The 15,233-nt window shown below is 40.0% G+C and overlaps 1 protein-coding gene across 1 annotated transcript; it reads right to left on the bottom strand.

Moving 5' to 3' along the window:
* Positions 1-2,492: 2,492 nt before the first annotated feature.
* yrdc (yrdC N(6)-threonylcarbamoyltransferase domain containing) lies at positions 2,493-10,670 on the bottom strand. Its single transcript, XM_080472000.1, has 6 exons — positions 10,385-10,670; positions 7,997-8,192; positions 6,915-7,029; positions 6,690-6,809; positions 4,515-4,645; positions 2,493-3,400 (listed from the first exon to the last, which is right to left on the bottom strand). The coding sequence occupies exons 1-6, from the start codon at positions 10,560-10,562 to the stop codon at positions 3,328-3,330; spliced, it is 813 nt and encodes a 270-aa protein (XP_080328126.1). The 5' UTR covers positions 10,563-10,670; the 3' UTR covers positions 2,493-3,327.
* Between the last annotated feature and the right edge of the window lie 4,563 nt (positions 10,671-15,233).

Here is a 15,233-nt window from a genome sequence, read left to right as displayed (position 1 = left end):
GCTCATTGTCAAACAACAAGAAGTACAACTTACATTTAAATTCATGTTCTCGTCACAAACCAATCTGCGCTGAGCCCAATTCATGGCCACAATATCCAGTAGCGCCTTCAAGGGAAACATACAATAGCAGTTCATCTGTTTTTGTTTGACGTTATTTTGAATCACCAATCGGGACACGCCGAGTGCAGAATTTCCAGCCAGGTTGACCTTTTTCTGTGTGGTCTCTTTAAAAAGTATGGAAATCTTCACACGGCTGACATTTTCCCTCCTTCACTGATTAAATGCCCTGCGACGAGGTTAATGAGAAACCATAAAGTGGTAGCATATATGTATGATTGCATCTCAGCCCTTTTGTGGTTATGATTATCATTATTATTATTATTAGGGCACAGTTTCAGACCGATACTGGCATCAACATTGTGCATCTTTGTTTCATTAACCAAACTAAAAAACAGCCTCATTTAGAAAATGTCATGCAGAAATTGATTTGTTTTATATTAATCATGCAGTTTGCCGTCTAAATGTGTTCCTGCCCTGTGACGGATAGGTGAACTATTCAAGGTGAATCCTGCAGGCTATCCTGTGATGGTGTTTTAGACAAAGCAGGTATCTGGGTGATTTCATGATATTTCTAATAAAGGTTTAATGTAGTCAGATTTGTTATGATGCTGATATCGACTTAACAACGCTTACACACAAGTGGACAAGCGTTATAGTCATCTGTGAATGTGAAGCGGATGAAGCATCAGGATATGTAAATTGAAGATGGCCACTAAACTAAAATACAACAAAGAACATCAGACGATACACGTTTAATCACCCTACAAGCCATTTAAAAGACTGATCACAACCGGGACCAGTGGGGCTTTTTACAGTTTTTGTCCGGCATCTGTTCAAGTGTCTGCATCGAGAAGGAAGCCAGACAAACTGGAGGTGGACAGTGTGCGGCGGATCTGCGAAGATCGCTCCAGCCTTTAGTCACTGACCTCATCCTATGAAGGTCGTCAAAGGTTATATTTGACATGCAAATTAAAAATAAAATAAAGTCTACAATAGAAGAATAAAGTCGTACCAATCATTAAAAAAAATAAAAATAATCTGACAATGTAACAAGACAGTACTTTAATTACTAAACACAACACTGTCTTATATTTTCTTTTGGTTATGCTCTAAAATACACACAGTCCACTCAGCTGAATATGAGAATCTAGCAGATCCCAACGAGTTCATCACAGCACAACACACTAGAAATATAAAAAACTTTTTGGTATTGTGGGAGGAAACTGGAGGAAGCTGAGAAAACACATGCAAACAAAGCGATAACTTGCTAAATCCACACAGGAAGCCTCAGAACCTGGAATTGAACCGGGCTATTCTCACAGTGAATATGGTTTGGGTGGTTGAAGCTGATTGGCTTCAACGTTATGGGTTTGACTCCCCATCTCACCATATTCATATGTCAAAGAGTCCTTTATACGGCACCATGTTGGTGTGAATGCGACAAGAAAACAAAAGCAAAAGTAAAAGCCTATTTAACTACTGCAATTCACTACTCCACTGTGCCTCGGCCCATGTGCTGCCCAGCCATCGGGCAAGGCATAAGGAGTCACAATGGATGGTCTCAATCCATAAAAAAAAACATTTCAGTCATGATGAGGTAAAACCTGCAACTGAGCGTCACAACCAGAATGTTATTCAATTGATTGTTCTCGTCTCAATGACCATGGTTCAACTGTTTAATTTCTCCCAATATGACAAATTTCACTTAAACGTTTCATGTGATTTCCAACCCCCCCCCATAATTCTCTGAAAAATATTGCAGCCGCTAAAACCGACAAAGAAAACTGCAGCTAAGTAAAACAAAGACGAGTTTTAATCTGCCTTGGGAATGGAAATCAGTACTGATCCTCTCTGCTGTGCAAACAAAAGGTGTTGAATTTATTTGGTATGTAAAGAAAGAATCTTTAATCCAAGTCCACTTGTACTACAGTTGCCCTTGAAGATGTGAAAGCATAACATCAGCATTTCTCAAAAAGCTTCTTAAACTCTCACACAGACCTGACCGACAATCTGTCTCAATTTTTTGTTAAATTGCCTTTATGGAAGGAATTCATTTCCATTGTTAAGCGCGGAGTTTCTCCTTTTACTTAAGGAGTCAGAAGTCCAAAGTCGTTCAGGCTCTACTTGAACATTACAAAGTGCCCTCATGCATAAACACCTGCCAGTGACTGATGAACTCTGGAAGGGTTCGACTAGGATCCTGCCGTCTTTTGAAAAGCTCCTCTCAGAAAAGGAGTATTTGAGAATAAAAGTGTGCTCTTTAATACTTTTCTGGTTGCTTTCCTGGTGAACGGCACCTTTAAGTGGCTTCTGCCTAAAAACCCGAGATCAGACTCTTTATGTCACGCTCTATTAGGAGTCGGCGTTTAATAAGATTCAGACACCTTTGACAGAAATACGTCTCCGGCAGCTTCTAAAACATGAAGAGGATTGAAGTATAAGAAAAAAATGACTTTTATTGAGGCTAAAGCGAGGTCATACATATCAATCAGGCCCTAAGGAAGTAGAAAAAAAAACCATGTTTTGAACATTTCCAACATATTTGAAGAATTACAGTAGCTTTAAGTGTTTGTCCACAAAAAGTGAAAAGTGAATGTACAAGACTCTCTATATCAGTTAAATTCTCTCTTCCATGCACTCGCTTTGTTTAGTTTTTTTTTTTTTATATATTCCTACATATTTTCAACCATCTAAAGATTTTGCACAACCTTGTCGTCGACAACAGTTGTAGTGGTGGCCCCAAATATCCTGTTATAAAATAAATACAGAGGAATTCAATTACAAAAAAAAAAAGTTTTATGCTTGAAATAAAAATGATCTATAGTTAATTAATATTCAGAAATCAGATCCTTTATCCTTTGCAAGGGTCATTTGGACCATAAAATATGTGTCCACTCCACCTCAAACCATCAATACCAAGCGGCAGCTTAAATGCTAACCGTTTACTAGAGGCCATATTAAATATATAAATATATAAAGAAACTACATTGGTGACCTATATTTATAATTCTGATAAAAAGTTGGAGAACTGTTGCATCATAGTCTCAAACACAGATACATATCTCCAGAAAAATAAAACCATCCAAAGAGAAAAGAAGCTCCGGATCATAAAAGCAGCCACGGAACCCGATTCACCCGGCCGCCGCCTGAGACTCCGCTTCTCCCCGAGTTCTCGTCTTTGCCGACATTCTTCTTTTCTCAAGTGGCCCCGGGTCGGAGCTGGTTGTGCGTCTCAGCGTGTGTGTCGGAGTGCCGAGAGTTCAGAGGTCACTTTCCTCCCCCCGAGTCCTCTGACAGTCCATATTTGCGCTCGAGCACGTCAACTGTAGAAGAAAGGGCACTGGGGAAGAAAAAGAAAACCGAGTCACAGTCGTTTCTTGTTTAATGTACCGAGCCTACATCAGAGGGAGGGTTGGAGGCTTGCTGGGGGAGGGAGAGGGGTGAAGCAGGAGTCAAGAGAGGAGAACACACACATTTCTGCAAACAGACTCCGATGCACCATCGGGGCCGGCACCTATTTGTGGCGAATTCATGTGAAACTGCTTATTTTGGAAGTGAGAGCGTTTCATAAATTCTATCGGCACACGCTTTCCCGCACTTGGTAAAAGAGCTTCATATTAATAGCAGGTGGTGCAGGTGGCTCGACCTCCCAGTGGAGGAGATTCACTGTCATGACACCGGTGCTTCAATAGGAAGCGCAGTGGTAGAGTTAAAAAACAACAACAACAAAAACGAAGCTTGACGCAGCTGGACAATTTTATGTTGAGTATCCTGTCCTCAAGTTCATGCATTTCTTTTAACTAGCTACCATTATAAAATTAAAATGTAATTACAATTACAGTAGTTTCTATAAACTTGGTACTTTTCTGGTAGATGAGTGACTGTTGATAAGCTGCCGTCTCCTCAGCTCAAAATCTGGATTCAAAGCTCCTAAATGGACAAACAAGAAGTTTGTTTCTAAGAGCTGTCTGCTGCAGTCGACATGTTGCCGGTTTATCATTCTACCTTTTGTAAAAAAAAATTTAAATACACTGTTTATGGACTGGTGTTATGCCAAATTATACACAACGGCTAATAATTGTATTCCAGGGAGTGCCTGCTGCTGAAATGCCAGGGCTTTCACTATCAACTCTAAAAAACTATTGAAAAACTGGACATTTTTGTTTAAGTTACTAGCAAAATAACTCCTGCACAAGTGGAATTTTTTTAGGAAAATGGCCGACACTGCTGATTAATCAGAAATGGACTTTACCGTTCATAATCATAGTAAAAATTATAGTACAACCACAACATTCAGCCTAAATTAGGATCGGGCCTCCTGTTTGCTATTCATTGAGTATTCTGAAACATTTCTATCAGACTAAATATTAACTTCTGCAGCCCGAGCTACTGTCTATTCTTTGCGTTAAAAGACAACACACAGTACATGGAGCAGTGCTTCAGTTAGAACTCACCAGCCAGGTCGGATGATGCGGTATTTTCCAAACACCGACAGATCGACCACCGTCGACCCGAGTCGGCTCTGGCCTCCGATTGGTCCACCGTCCACCACCACGGCGAGTTTGGGCCAGAGCTCTTGAAACTCCTTCAGAGTAAAAAAATTAAATATAATACTGCCGCAAAATAATGGAGTCTAACTCTAAGCTCGAGCTTTTCATCTATTTGAGGCGTGCACTGGCACGGGGAAGGCTTTTTAAGTCCGCTTACCCAATAAAGAAGAAAAATACTCTTAACATGAGTGATTAAACCTGTAGAAATGTTACCGGACTGGAAATAAATATAAAGAGCCTGATTGATCGAGCTTTAACACACAAATGCAAAGAAAAAGACACCTATCTAAATACTGCCTGGCCTTAATATTATTATATGTGAGCAGGTCCCACCAGACCTGGTGGTCACCAGAACTGTCAGTACTGCTGGTACGAGGATCTGCACAGCAACTTCTACTTCACTCCGCTTCCATTTAAAAACAAAAACACAGCAAAAGTAACGATGCCTCCATATGACCAATAAGATCTCAGGTCTGAGAAGGTTTTTCTGTTTTGCAGTTTGCATGTGCAGCTTTTGTCCAGGTGCTCTGGAAGTTGAATGGAACCCAAACACATGCATTCGACGATGACCGGTGGGTCTGAAAAGCACTATATCGGGGGTCTACGACCTGAAGTGGCTCGTAATGGCTCCCTGAAGCTTTGACTGAATTATACTCGAATAAACATTTTATCTTATTTTTTATCTTATTTACACACCACAGGCTCTCTGAATAAAAGGAAAAAAAAAGGCAGATAACTAACATGGGAGAAAATGCTAGACTAGTATTACTGGAATTTCTAAAAAGGGGGACACTTTTGGGGAGAATTTCCTAAAAGGGGAGGGGCTTAAAATTTGAGAGAAAAATAAAAAACAAACAAGCAAAACTGCCTAGAAAAGAGATAAAATGGCTAAAAATGTTCTTCACTCGTGTGACTGTAAGACTCTATAACTCCTCCCTGTAAAGAGTGTTTGCTGTGTTTTAGTTAATGTCCTTTCTGTGCTTATATTAATCTCTGTTAAGCTTTCTATTAATTTGGTGTGGCGCAAGGCTTAATGGAATTTTCCTCAGGGGTTTTCTATACTAAAATGTCAAAATTGTCTGAAAAACGGAAAAGAAAGAAGAAACCGCTAAAATCAGGTACAAAAACAGCTGAAAATGGAATGAAATTTTCCCCGTCTTAAATTGTAACTGCAATTTCAAAATGCAACATAAGATAGTTTATATACGCGTCTCTAAGCTGCTGTATATATGAAACTTTAAGAGCTAACACAGCTTTTAAAGGTTAAACGTGTTTTGCAGGTCCAGGTAAACATGATTTGTAGAAAAATCCCCAAAATGGCTTTTTCTCATACAGGTTGCAGAACCACTGCCCAATATCAACCGCCTCGGTGTGCATGTTGTGACCTGGTCAGGACGGACCCTGTATTCAGTCAGTCTGCACAGATAGCCTCCCACTACCAAACTGCAGCAAATATCAAACATTTCAGGGCCAAGCACAAACGTGTGACTGACTGCTTGTCTCGGAGTCGAAAATCAATAATAAATAATTTAAAAAAGGTCGTCGAGTAACAAGCATACAGCCTGCCAGACAATCTATATGGGCCACAGGATGATCATGTAAACTTATTAAGTAACTGCTGTTTCTGATGTTTTCACAGATCAGTAACGCAGCACTGAGAGCCGAGTGTTAAAGTAGTATGAGCATCAGCGCCACAGTGAGTTTGTGAGAACATGCTGGCGAAAGGCAGCAGAAATGAAAGACTTGTGTTATTCGCCATTATTTTGCAGAGGAGGACCGTAAAGGGAACAGTGTCAGATTTTGTAGGTAAATGAAGAGAAGTAATTCATCGTATTTTTGGATACAAACACCAAGAAAAACGAAGGATTTTAGGACATTCGATTGTATTTCGCAACACGGTCGGTTGTTTCAAACGGCATAAAGTTTAAATTTCACTTTAAATCATGACCTGGAAAGGTTTAATTATAGTTAGATTCACTCAATATGCTATTATCTTTACTGGTCTGGCCTGCTCAAGGTCAAATTTAGACTTCGAGATCAGCACACCCCGTCGAATGTGTTTGCTTTACTGGTACTCACGTGTACTTCCACAGTGCTGGTATGTGAGCTGATGTTGGCGCTGGTCAGTGCGAGCGGCTCCCTGCACATCTGGCAGAGGCGCCTCATAAAGTCATGGTCCGGGATACGAACGCCGACAAGCTGAGGAGCACATGGAAGGGCGACATTTTTAACAGAAGACGTTAGAATTCTTAATAAACGATTAGTTTCATTATCGGCCGTGTTTGACGTTTGGAGTGAACTCACTATCGTGAAGGGGTTGAGATCTGCGTTCAGCACTTCAGATCTTTCAAACACCAGAGTGACAGGACCGGGCAGCAGGTCTCCCAACAGCTCGCTCTTCACCTTCACCTTACAATACCTGCGAGGCATAAAGAAAACTCAGCAAACTGGTGAGCAGCTGTGGAGAAACCGAGGCTTTCATAGTGGATCACTCCTAAAAAACTGATCGGTATCCATACTGGCTGTGCTTGTAAATAAACTGACAAATAGCGCCTGCTTTCTAAAAATCCGATGCAAATCACGTGACAAAAGATCATGTTCATATATACATGTATAGATTAGAGCGGCACAGTAATGTAGCTGTTAGCACTCGGTTCCCTCTTTGAGTTCAGGTTGGCGTCTTTTCTCTCGGCAATATCCCACCCTGTGCAGGTTTTGGTACTCCGCTTTCCTCCCACCGTCCAAAAATCGCATTCCTGGCTAATTAGCGATACGACAGTGGGAAGTTAAGAGTATCTGTTTCTCAGTCTTCACACCCAGCCGGGATCAGCTGCAGATAAAGTGTAAGGATGAGGGAAGGATGGAAGGACAGATTCAAGCTTCTTTCAGGTTTTGAGGCCGATTCTTTTGCTCCTTTGAAGCAAAAGTGAAAAACCTTGACGGTAAGCTTTTATTCCTGAATTAAATACTAAATTGACTGCCACTCTTTTATTACTTTCTTTTTATAGTAAATGCACCATATCCTTAGTTCCTCCTTCTGTTCCTATTGAATGACGCTTCTGTCATACCGTCTCCTCTGGTGTAATTAGTGGCTTACTTCATTTCCAACCAAGACTCGTTAACTTTGAACGGAAGGAGACATTAAACGGGAATGAGGAGGGCAGTCGCACAGTTAAATAAATATGGAATACGGAGGCGTTTCTTTGACAGCAGGTGTGCTTGTCACTCAAAAACGTGTGTGGTTGAGGTCGATATAGCATCGCTGCCTCTTCCATGTGCGAATGAGTAATATGTACAAAGCGAGTGTTCCACACAGACACGCGGAACAGACAAGCGGCTCATCGAGCACCAAGCGGCAAACAGGCGGTGAAAACCCGCATGCTTACTTGTGGATGTCGTCAACCTCCCCGACACAAATGGCGAGCGGCTTCTGCTCGTTCCGCCCTTTAATCTCGTAGGTTTTACCGACGGCGTCGGAGTCTTGGGCCAGACATGCCAGGCCGTAGATGGTGTCTGTGGGGACGGCAACGACGTGACCCTCCTTCAGAGCCTTCGCTGTGCAGCTCAGGATTTCCGCATTATCTGGAGTTGGGGAAAGAACGTACGGAAAAATCAAGGAGACAGCTTATCCAGCAGGGTATATGTCCAGAAAACAGAGGGAGCCTTTGTCCGTAAACACCCTTATAATTTGAATTTAATAGAACGTGTAGCAAGGAGTACAAATTCCCAAAATAACTACATTGTTTTTAAGAAAAAACAACTGATTCATAGAATTCTGCCCAAACAGTATATAGGCAAATTGGCACATCAAATACTAAAAAGTGGACATTCTGTCCTATTTTCCAGTGTTTCTAGTAAATGTTTTCAGGTTTATTGACTGGGAACCAAAGAACCAAAACAGCATTTTTATTACAATAACAAGTAGAAAGCAAAAGTGTTGTTGTGATAATATTGCAAAGTACAAATGTATTACAAAAAAACCTAAACAAATCTGAACTGTTATTTTTGGGACCATCGTCAGTTTACAGCTCCACTGTAAGTACGTCCACCTTCGCCAATGCAGATTTAATCTCACTGATCTGTACGTTCACACATTACTTGAGGTCGGAGAAGCTCAAGCTCCTCTTGATTAAAGAAAATAAGTGTGTTTCTGTAATACGTTGCGACTCTGATGAATAATAATCGAGTACTAAGGAGGTCTGATGGTGTAAAGTCACAAAACATAAAGTCTCATTAGAGCAGGAACATCACACTTTATGTCTCTGATCTACAGCACCCAAGGACAAACTGTACTTTTCCTGCAATAAACCTGTCTAACGGTGGCCGTTAAGTCTCCTCGTAACCCCACAGAATAACAATTTGCCGGAAAATGACTGGATGTGCGTGCGGAGGCTTCTAGTTCTTTTGTGAAAAATGTTTCTAACCCAGTGAAGCCAGGGGACGACTTTATATGCTTCTTTCTTCGGAGCTGAACGTGAAGACATTTCATCTTCAGTGACTTCAGTGACTGCTCACAGGTCTTAATTATTCCAGAATTTAGATTATTCACTTTTAATCGGGCTCAGAAGGGAGATTGGCTCATGTTGCTTTTGGCCATAATAGGATACCAACGTTAAATCAAAACTAGTTTCTTAAAATTAGCCTATTTCTCACACTTCAAATGAGATACACCTCAACGCCAAGATCTACATTTCTGTATGTTCTTATATTTGATTCAAACCTGCTGATTAAATGTGCTTTTCTGTAGGGACTCTGCATGTTGTCTGCCTGCTATCTTCCTCCAACGATCCAAAGACATGAATGTTAAACTTAACAGTTTTTTTTTCCCACATGGTCCATGGGTATAAATGTATGTTTGTCACTTTGATACTTGGTGTGTATAAAGCGACCTTAGAAGAATTTTAATAACAAATCTAGAACAGCTTCACAAATAAGTTTTTAAAAGTGCTTTGTGAGAGAAAGCAGGATCATCACATTGTAAAGAATTAAACGGAAGCCAACAAATCAAATGGCGCAATTTACAAAAAGACAACCTACATTTCAAATGGAGAATAAATAATATATGACACTATTTGCAGAGTTCATGCACCTATAATTTACATATAGAACATATCTATCCATTATCACAATTGCATAATTGCATTATCCAAGTGCAAGAGTGTTGGAGCCTAAAGGCAGGATGGGAAGATACTAATGCATGCATGGTGAGAACATGCAAACTCAACAAAGAAAGGCCCAAAACAGACCCATATCGAACAAAACTTATCGATATAGCCCTGTGGGATCCGAGACAACATATTTAATATTGAACGAGAGACATTCACCATTTATGGTTCGTTCTTTGTACTCATTATGTCACCTAGGAAATGAGTTGCTGATCCACAATGCAAACATAAGACGGCTATGATGGTCTAACTAAATGCATTGGTAATAATATGCCTATATCATCAATTTATGCAGATTATTATAATGCCATGAGCTAAATCAATGGTTTTTATATAGTGTTGCCTAAGTAGATAACTACCGAGCTGATGACATATTCACCCATACAAATGTTTGTGTGTTTTGAGTAGAAAGCTGTGTGTTAATCAAGTTATAACCACCGTCTTAAACATCCATCATGAGCAGCAGCTTCCTTCCAGTGAAACAGGAAAATCCGGAATCTGATGTAACCCGCTGCAATGTTGACACAGACGAGCAGACTCCAAATCTAAATGTCTCAGCTCGATCTAAAAAGCTGTGTGAGAGCCACGTGTGGCGGACAGACACGCTACCTGCTCGGCCCTGGTGCTCCTGATGGAGCGTCGGTCCGTTGGAGGTCGCGTGCAGCAGACGCAGCACTTTGGTCTTGAGCTCTTTGCACATGTCGGCCGTGAGGACGCGAGCTGCGGCGGAACTGTGAGCTGCTCGGGCTTTGAATAATTCAGCAGCGACGCGACGAACTGACTTCATACAATCAGATCTAGGGACGGAGTTTTACCTCACAGTGACAGCGGGAACATGTTGTACACCGCACGAGACTGCACTTCCGGGGTAACGCCCACAAATAATGACGACAGCGTTGTTAAAGGGCCAGCGCATATTTAAAGTAAACCAACTTCCACTGTTTCCACGCTGTTATGTTTCATGACATATTTAAGAGTGTTGTTTTATTATTACATTTTTTTAAAAACTTTTTTCTGTCTGTTTTGTGATTTTCCAACATCTGGTTCAAATATTTATCGACAAAATCGACTGTTTCCTCCCACACTCCAAAAACATGCACGTGAGGTTAATTAGCAATACTAAATTGCCCCTGGGTGGACCAGTGACCTGTGCAGGGTGTACCCTGCCCTCATCCATAGTTAGACACGATTAGTTCCAGTGCCCTGTGACCCTGCACAGGAAAGATGATGGATGGATGGATGGATGGATGGATGGTTTCCTACATTATGAGAAAGTTAAAACTGGTTGTCAGCAGGTATGAAGCAGAGAACTGACTGTTACTCAGTTGCTCTTTTAATTGGCTCCCTGCTCTTTCTTCTCATCACACAGTAATCATGGAAATGTAAACCACCTGTCAGAACCTGCGTAAAGCCCACAAAGGACACACACACACACCTGGACAGAAACAAACAAGAGTTGTCAAGATGAGCATGGCTACCGCTATGGCATCAGAAGCAGGTAAAAAACAAACAAAAAAAAACCCAGACATATGTATAAACTCAAACTTTATCCGAGTGTTTGGTAATGTGGTACAGATGGTGCAGGAGAGGCAGTACGACAGCAGGCTGATGAAGTTGTTTCACTTCCTCAGGAGGTCAGTCTGCTATAATGTGGAGCTTTGACTGTCCGTTCTGACATGTGATAGACTCTTTTGTCCTCTTGAAGATGGAGGAGAGACTGGCGACTCTATCTGAGAGGATCTCACTATGCAGCGCAGTGCTGGAAGACCTGAAGGCCCTGAGTGGGGTCATGGCGGTAAGGGTGACTCTCTCCCCTCCGTGTGTCTAATGTGAACTCTTAAGTGATCATGTTTGTGTGTTGCAGAGGAAGACCGTCCAGGATGTGTCCTCATCACCAAAGAAGTAAACCGATGTCTCGGCCACCATCTAGTCTTTCATTTCTATGTGATGAATAAATGTTAAGTTAAACTAAAAGTGGTCATGCTACAGTTTATTCCTATAGAATCTGATTGGAAGTTCATTATAATTGGAAAGGGGGAAATTGCATGTGACATTATCTTCAGTGCTCAATCTGTGGTTTTGTGCCAACAACCAAATCACTGCTGTGGTATTCAGTGCTGCTATGGCCCCGGTTGCCAGATCTGTCGGTTTCCTTCCAGCTAACCGCAAAAAATAAAACTAACCCAAGTCAATAAAACTCGATCCAAATCACACCAAATGTGTTAAAATTCTTTACAAGTGCACTAAGTGGCTACAAAATAAAGTACAAATTATGTTTGTGCCAATAGTACAATCATGCTGCCAATAGACCATCCTAGTTTCATAGCAATCACCTAAATGTTATTAAATATTGGCACAATGCACAAGTTTTATTATCTTCAGAAAGTGTTTTTAAAAGGCCAACTAACTTTCCTTGCTCCTTACAATCTAACACATGCCACTATTGTGATGGCATTGAACTAACCCTAACCCTATGCAGTTTTCAAAATGAATGCCTACAATGACTCATTCTCCTGAAATTTAAAATGCTACTCAAATCTTGAAACTATAAACTAGACAATCCTCAAATTTCAAACTAAGATGATGAATTTGAAACTGCCAATTGTTTACCATTTTTATTGGTTCTGTATTAACTGGTTGTATTAAGATTCTGATGCTGTCAGAATTTTCTCTGGCACATTTTGTAAATTCTTTGAAGTTTTTAAAAAGATGATCAAGAGCGTTTCAGAGCCACAGCCAAGACTGGATTCTCTCCTTTCACAATAAATTAACAGTTTGCTTAGTTTTTGCTATGTTTTTTTATTGGGTAAATGTGTTTGCTTTATTTGAAATGTTTCTTACAACCTAGTGTTGTAAAAAACTTCAATAGGTTCAATACCTGCTCAATATGGCAACACGGCTGATGGGTCAAACATGTGGCCTGTGGAACAAAATGGGCAGCAAGAGAAGCACAAATTGCTATTTTTCCATAAACTGCAGTTTCCATGTAGTTTACAGCGTGTCGATAGTCGTGTTTACATGGCCACTTCTGTCGCTCATTCAGGGCAAATCTTCTTCTAGACTGTTAAACATTTTATTTTTGCACTAAAATTGCCCATATCTATAGGTGATGTGTTCACATTTGAGTCGGATTGTGCTGTATGTGGTTCTATAAAGTGAACACGACAATCTCCGGTGGCAAATCGCTGTATAACAACGTGAAGCTAAGAGTGCAGAACTTAACAAGACACACCAATTTCAGTGACAAGGATAAGGATTTATTAGTATTATATTGCTCTCAATTCCGAAAGTTATCATATTACTTTATACGAAACAAGCATAAGCAAACATTTTCACATTATACATTCTCTTAAAAATACAAATCCTTAACAATTCCTCACTCTTTGGGTGTTCAGACATTCCTTTGGAAGCATAAAGTTTCCTCTTTTTTTTTTTTTCTTTTGTGTAAAATATTGCCCATTTGGAAAATGGAGATGGCAGAATATCGGACTCTGTTCCCCCCACACTCCTGAAAAAAAAACAAAACAACTAAATTCTGGTTCAACATGTGTGATCAACTTGCTTCCAAACAAATGTCACCGTCTTTGATTTGTCGTCGGTACCACGTACGGTGAACATCAGGCGGAACCTGGGCCACAAGTCCAAACTAATAAAGACCATTTAACAGACTTAAAAAGAAAATTGGCAGCTGTGAGTTTGACTTTCGCCAGTGGGGACAAAAGCTGACAAATTATCCACAAGTCAAATATTTGTGTGAAAGGCTGAGATGATCGGGTACATTTAGTGACACCAAATGAAACATGTTTACACATATACAGTCATCAAAAGAAGGAAAAAAGAAAAAAAAAAAAAGTTGAGGACAATTGACCAAAAATAATTCTTAAAACAGAACCATTCTTTCTCCAAGTTCTCCCTCAAACAAATACAGCCGTTTTTAACTTTTGTCTCTGAGGCCAAAGGATAGCTGTGGTGCAACATTCACGGGATGCACTTTAAACTCCAGACGCACACTACTTCCATCACGAAATACATGAAATGCACTAAACAGGAGTCCAGTAATCATGCCTTAATATGGACGCACTGGAATTGCAAACGTTTGCCACTAGAATTCTGCATATAGGTTTGTAGCAGAATATCAATTCATAAGAGAAAGAGGCATAAATAGCTTTTTTTTTTTGTCTTGGAGTCAGTGTTTCAACTTGTGAATGCCACACTTTTAATTGCATAGTTGTGTTCATTGACAGTATGCACGTATGAGAATGCATTAGGATGGATGTGCTCGACTCCTGGCAGTCGTCTCTTAAATCACCCAGACAGAGGAACAGTGGAAATCAGTACAACGTTTTGGAATCCAAACGTCAGATTTTGACACCGCAGACATATAATACTGCATACGAGGAATGATTTAGAGCAGAAAATGTGACTGTTTCCAAAACAGGTGCTTCTCAAAACTTTTTCAATATCACTGAAAAGCTCAATGTCGTCACGTTTGTACTACTTTCACAACATATCAATTGAAAAGTTGTGAGCCCAGTTTATTTCGTGTGTGATAATTATAGCCTTTAATTTAAAAAAATTAAAAGAAAAACATCTGATCTTATGTAAAATTCAAATATTTCATGATACTGGTTTTTGATTTTCATGATCTATAAAGCTGAAATATAAAGATTAAAACAAAACAAAAGGCTTGAAATATTTCAGTTTGTATAAAACATACAAAGGCTCACTGAACACAATTATTGGAAAAAATTTACTTTTTCATTATACTCAGGTTTTTGAGATGCACCTGAACATCTCTGCTTTTATGGCAAATGTCAATTAGGAGAAAAGCTCTTTTCCAAAATATCAACAAAAAGGCCAAATTTTGAGCTGGAAGTGACACGCAGTTCAGTTTGACTTGATCCCACAGCCTGGAATTAAAATGAAACAAACAAAAGAAAAAAACAAAACATAATCTGCATCTGTTATGCTGCTTAAAGATTTTTCTTTTCCTTAAGCAACACCGCATATTCATTAGAGACTCTCCAAACATCAAAACTGGACAATACTAAAGCATTTTGGGCCACAATAAGAGAGGGGAGAAAAAAAATGCATTTGTTTGGCATCTCAGGAAACAAAGCCAAATCCAAATACAATTTTGAATATTCTTGACTTTGACTTTATTTTAATAAATGCCAGATTTCAAATAAAATCCATATTTTTGCCCCCATATGGTTCTGCCTCTGTGTGATCTGCTGCCTGAGAGTCGGTGAAGATGAGTGCGTCGATGTCGGAATCGGAGACCTTCAAGGCGGGGAGGCTCACAAAACAGGTAATATTGTAAGGCCAAGTAAGCTCTACACTCCCGTATATATATATATAAATATATTTATATATAATGCCACCGCTCTGTCATCATTGCATTGTGTCCCACATGAAACAATACTGCTAAACTATACTCTGTGCCGGTAGGGTCTCG

The sequence above is a fragment of the Lipophrys pholis genome (genome assembly GCF_963383615.2).
Source record: "Lipophrys pholis genome assembly, chromosome: 9".
NCBI classification, from domain to species: Eukaryota; Metazoa; Chordata; class Actinopteri; order Blenniiformes; family Blenniidae; genus Lipophrys; species Lipophrys pholis.
The sequence above is the reverse complement of the archived record's forward strand: the minus strand, read 5'-3'. Positions and strand labels throughout refer to the sequence as shown.

Bases quoted from the DNA above. Each gene is read 5' to 3' on its own strand.
- yrdc (XM_080472000.1), bottom strand. From the start codon at position 10,562: ATGAAGTCAGTTCGTCGCGTCGCTGCTGAATTATTCAAAGCCCGAGCA. The intron at 8,193-10,384 runs GTAGCGTGTCTG...CCCCAACTCCAG, and splicing joins GGAGCACCAGGGCCGAGCAG to ATAATGCGGAAATCCTGAGC. The intron at 4,646-6,689 runs GTGAGTACCAGT...TTTACTCTGAAG, and splicing joins CCAGCACTGTGGAAGTACAC to GAGTTTCAAGAGCTCTGGCC.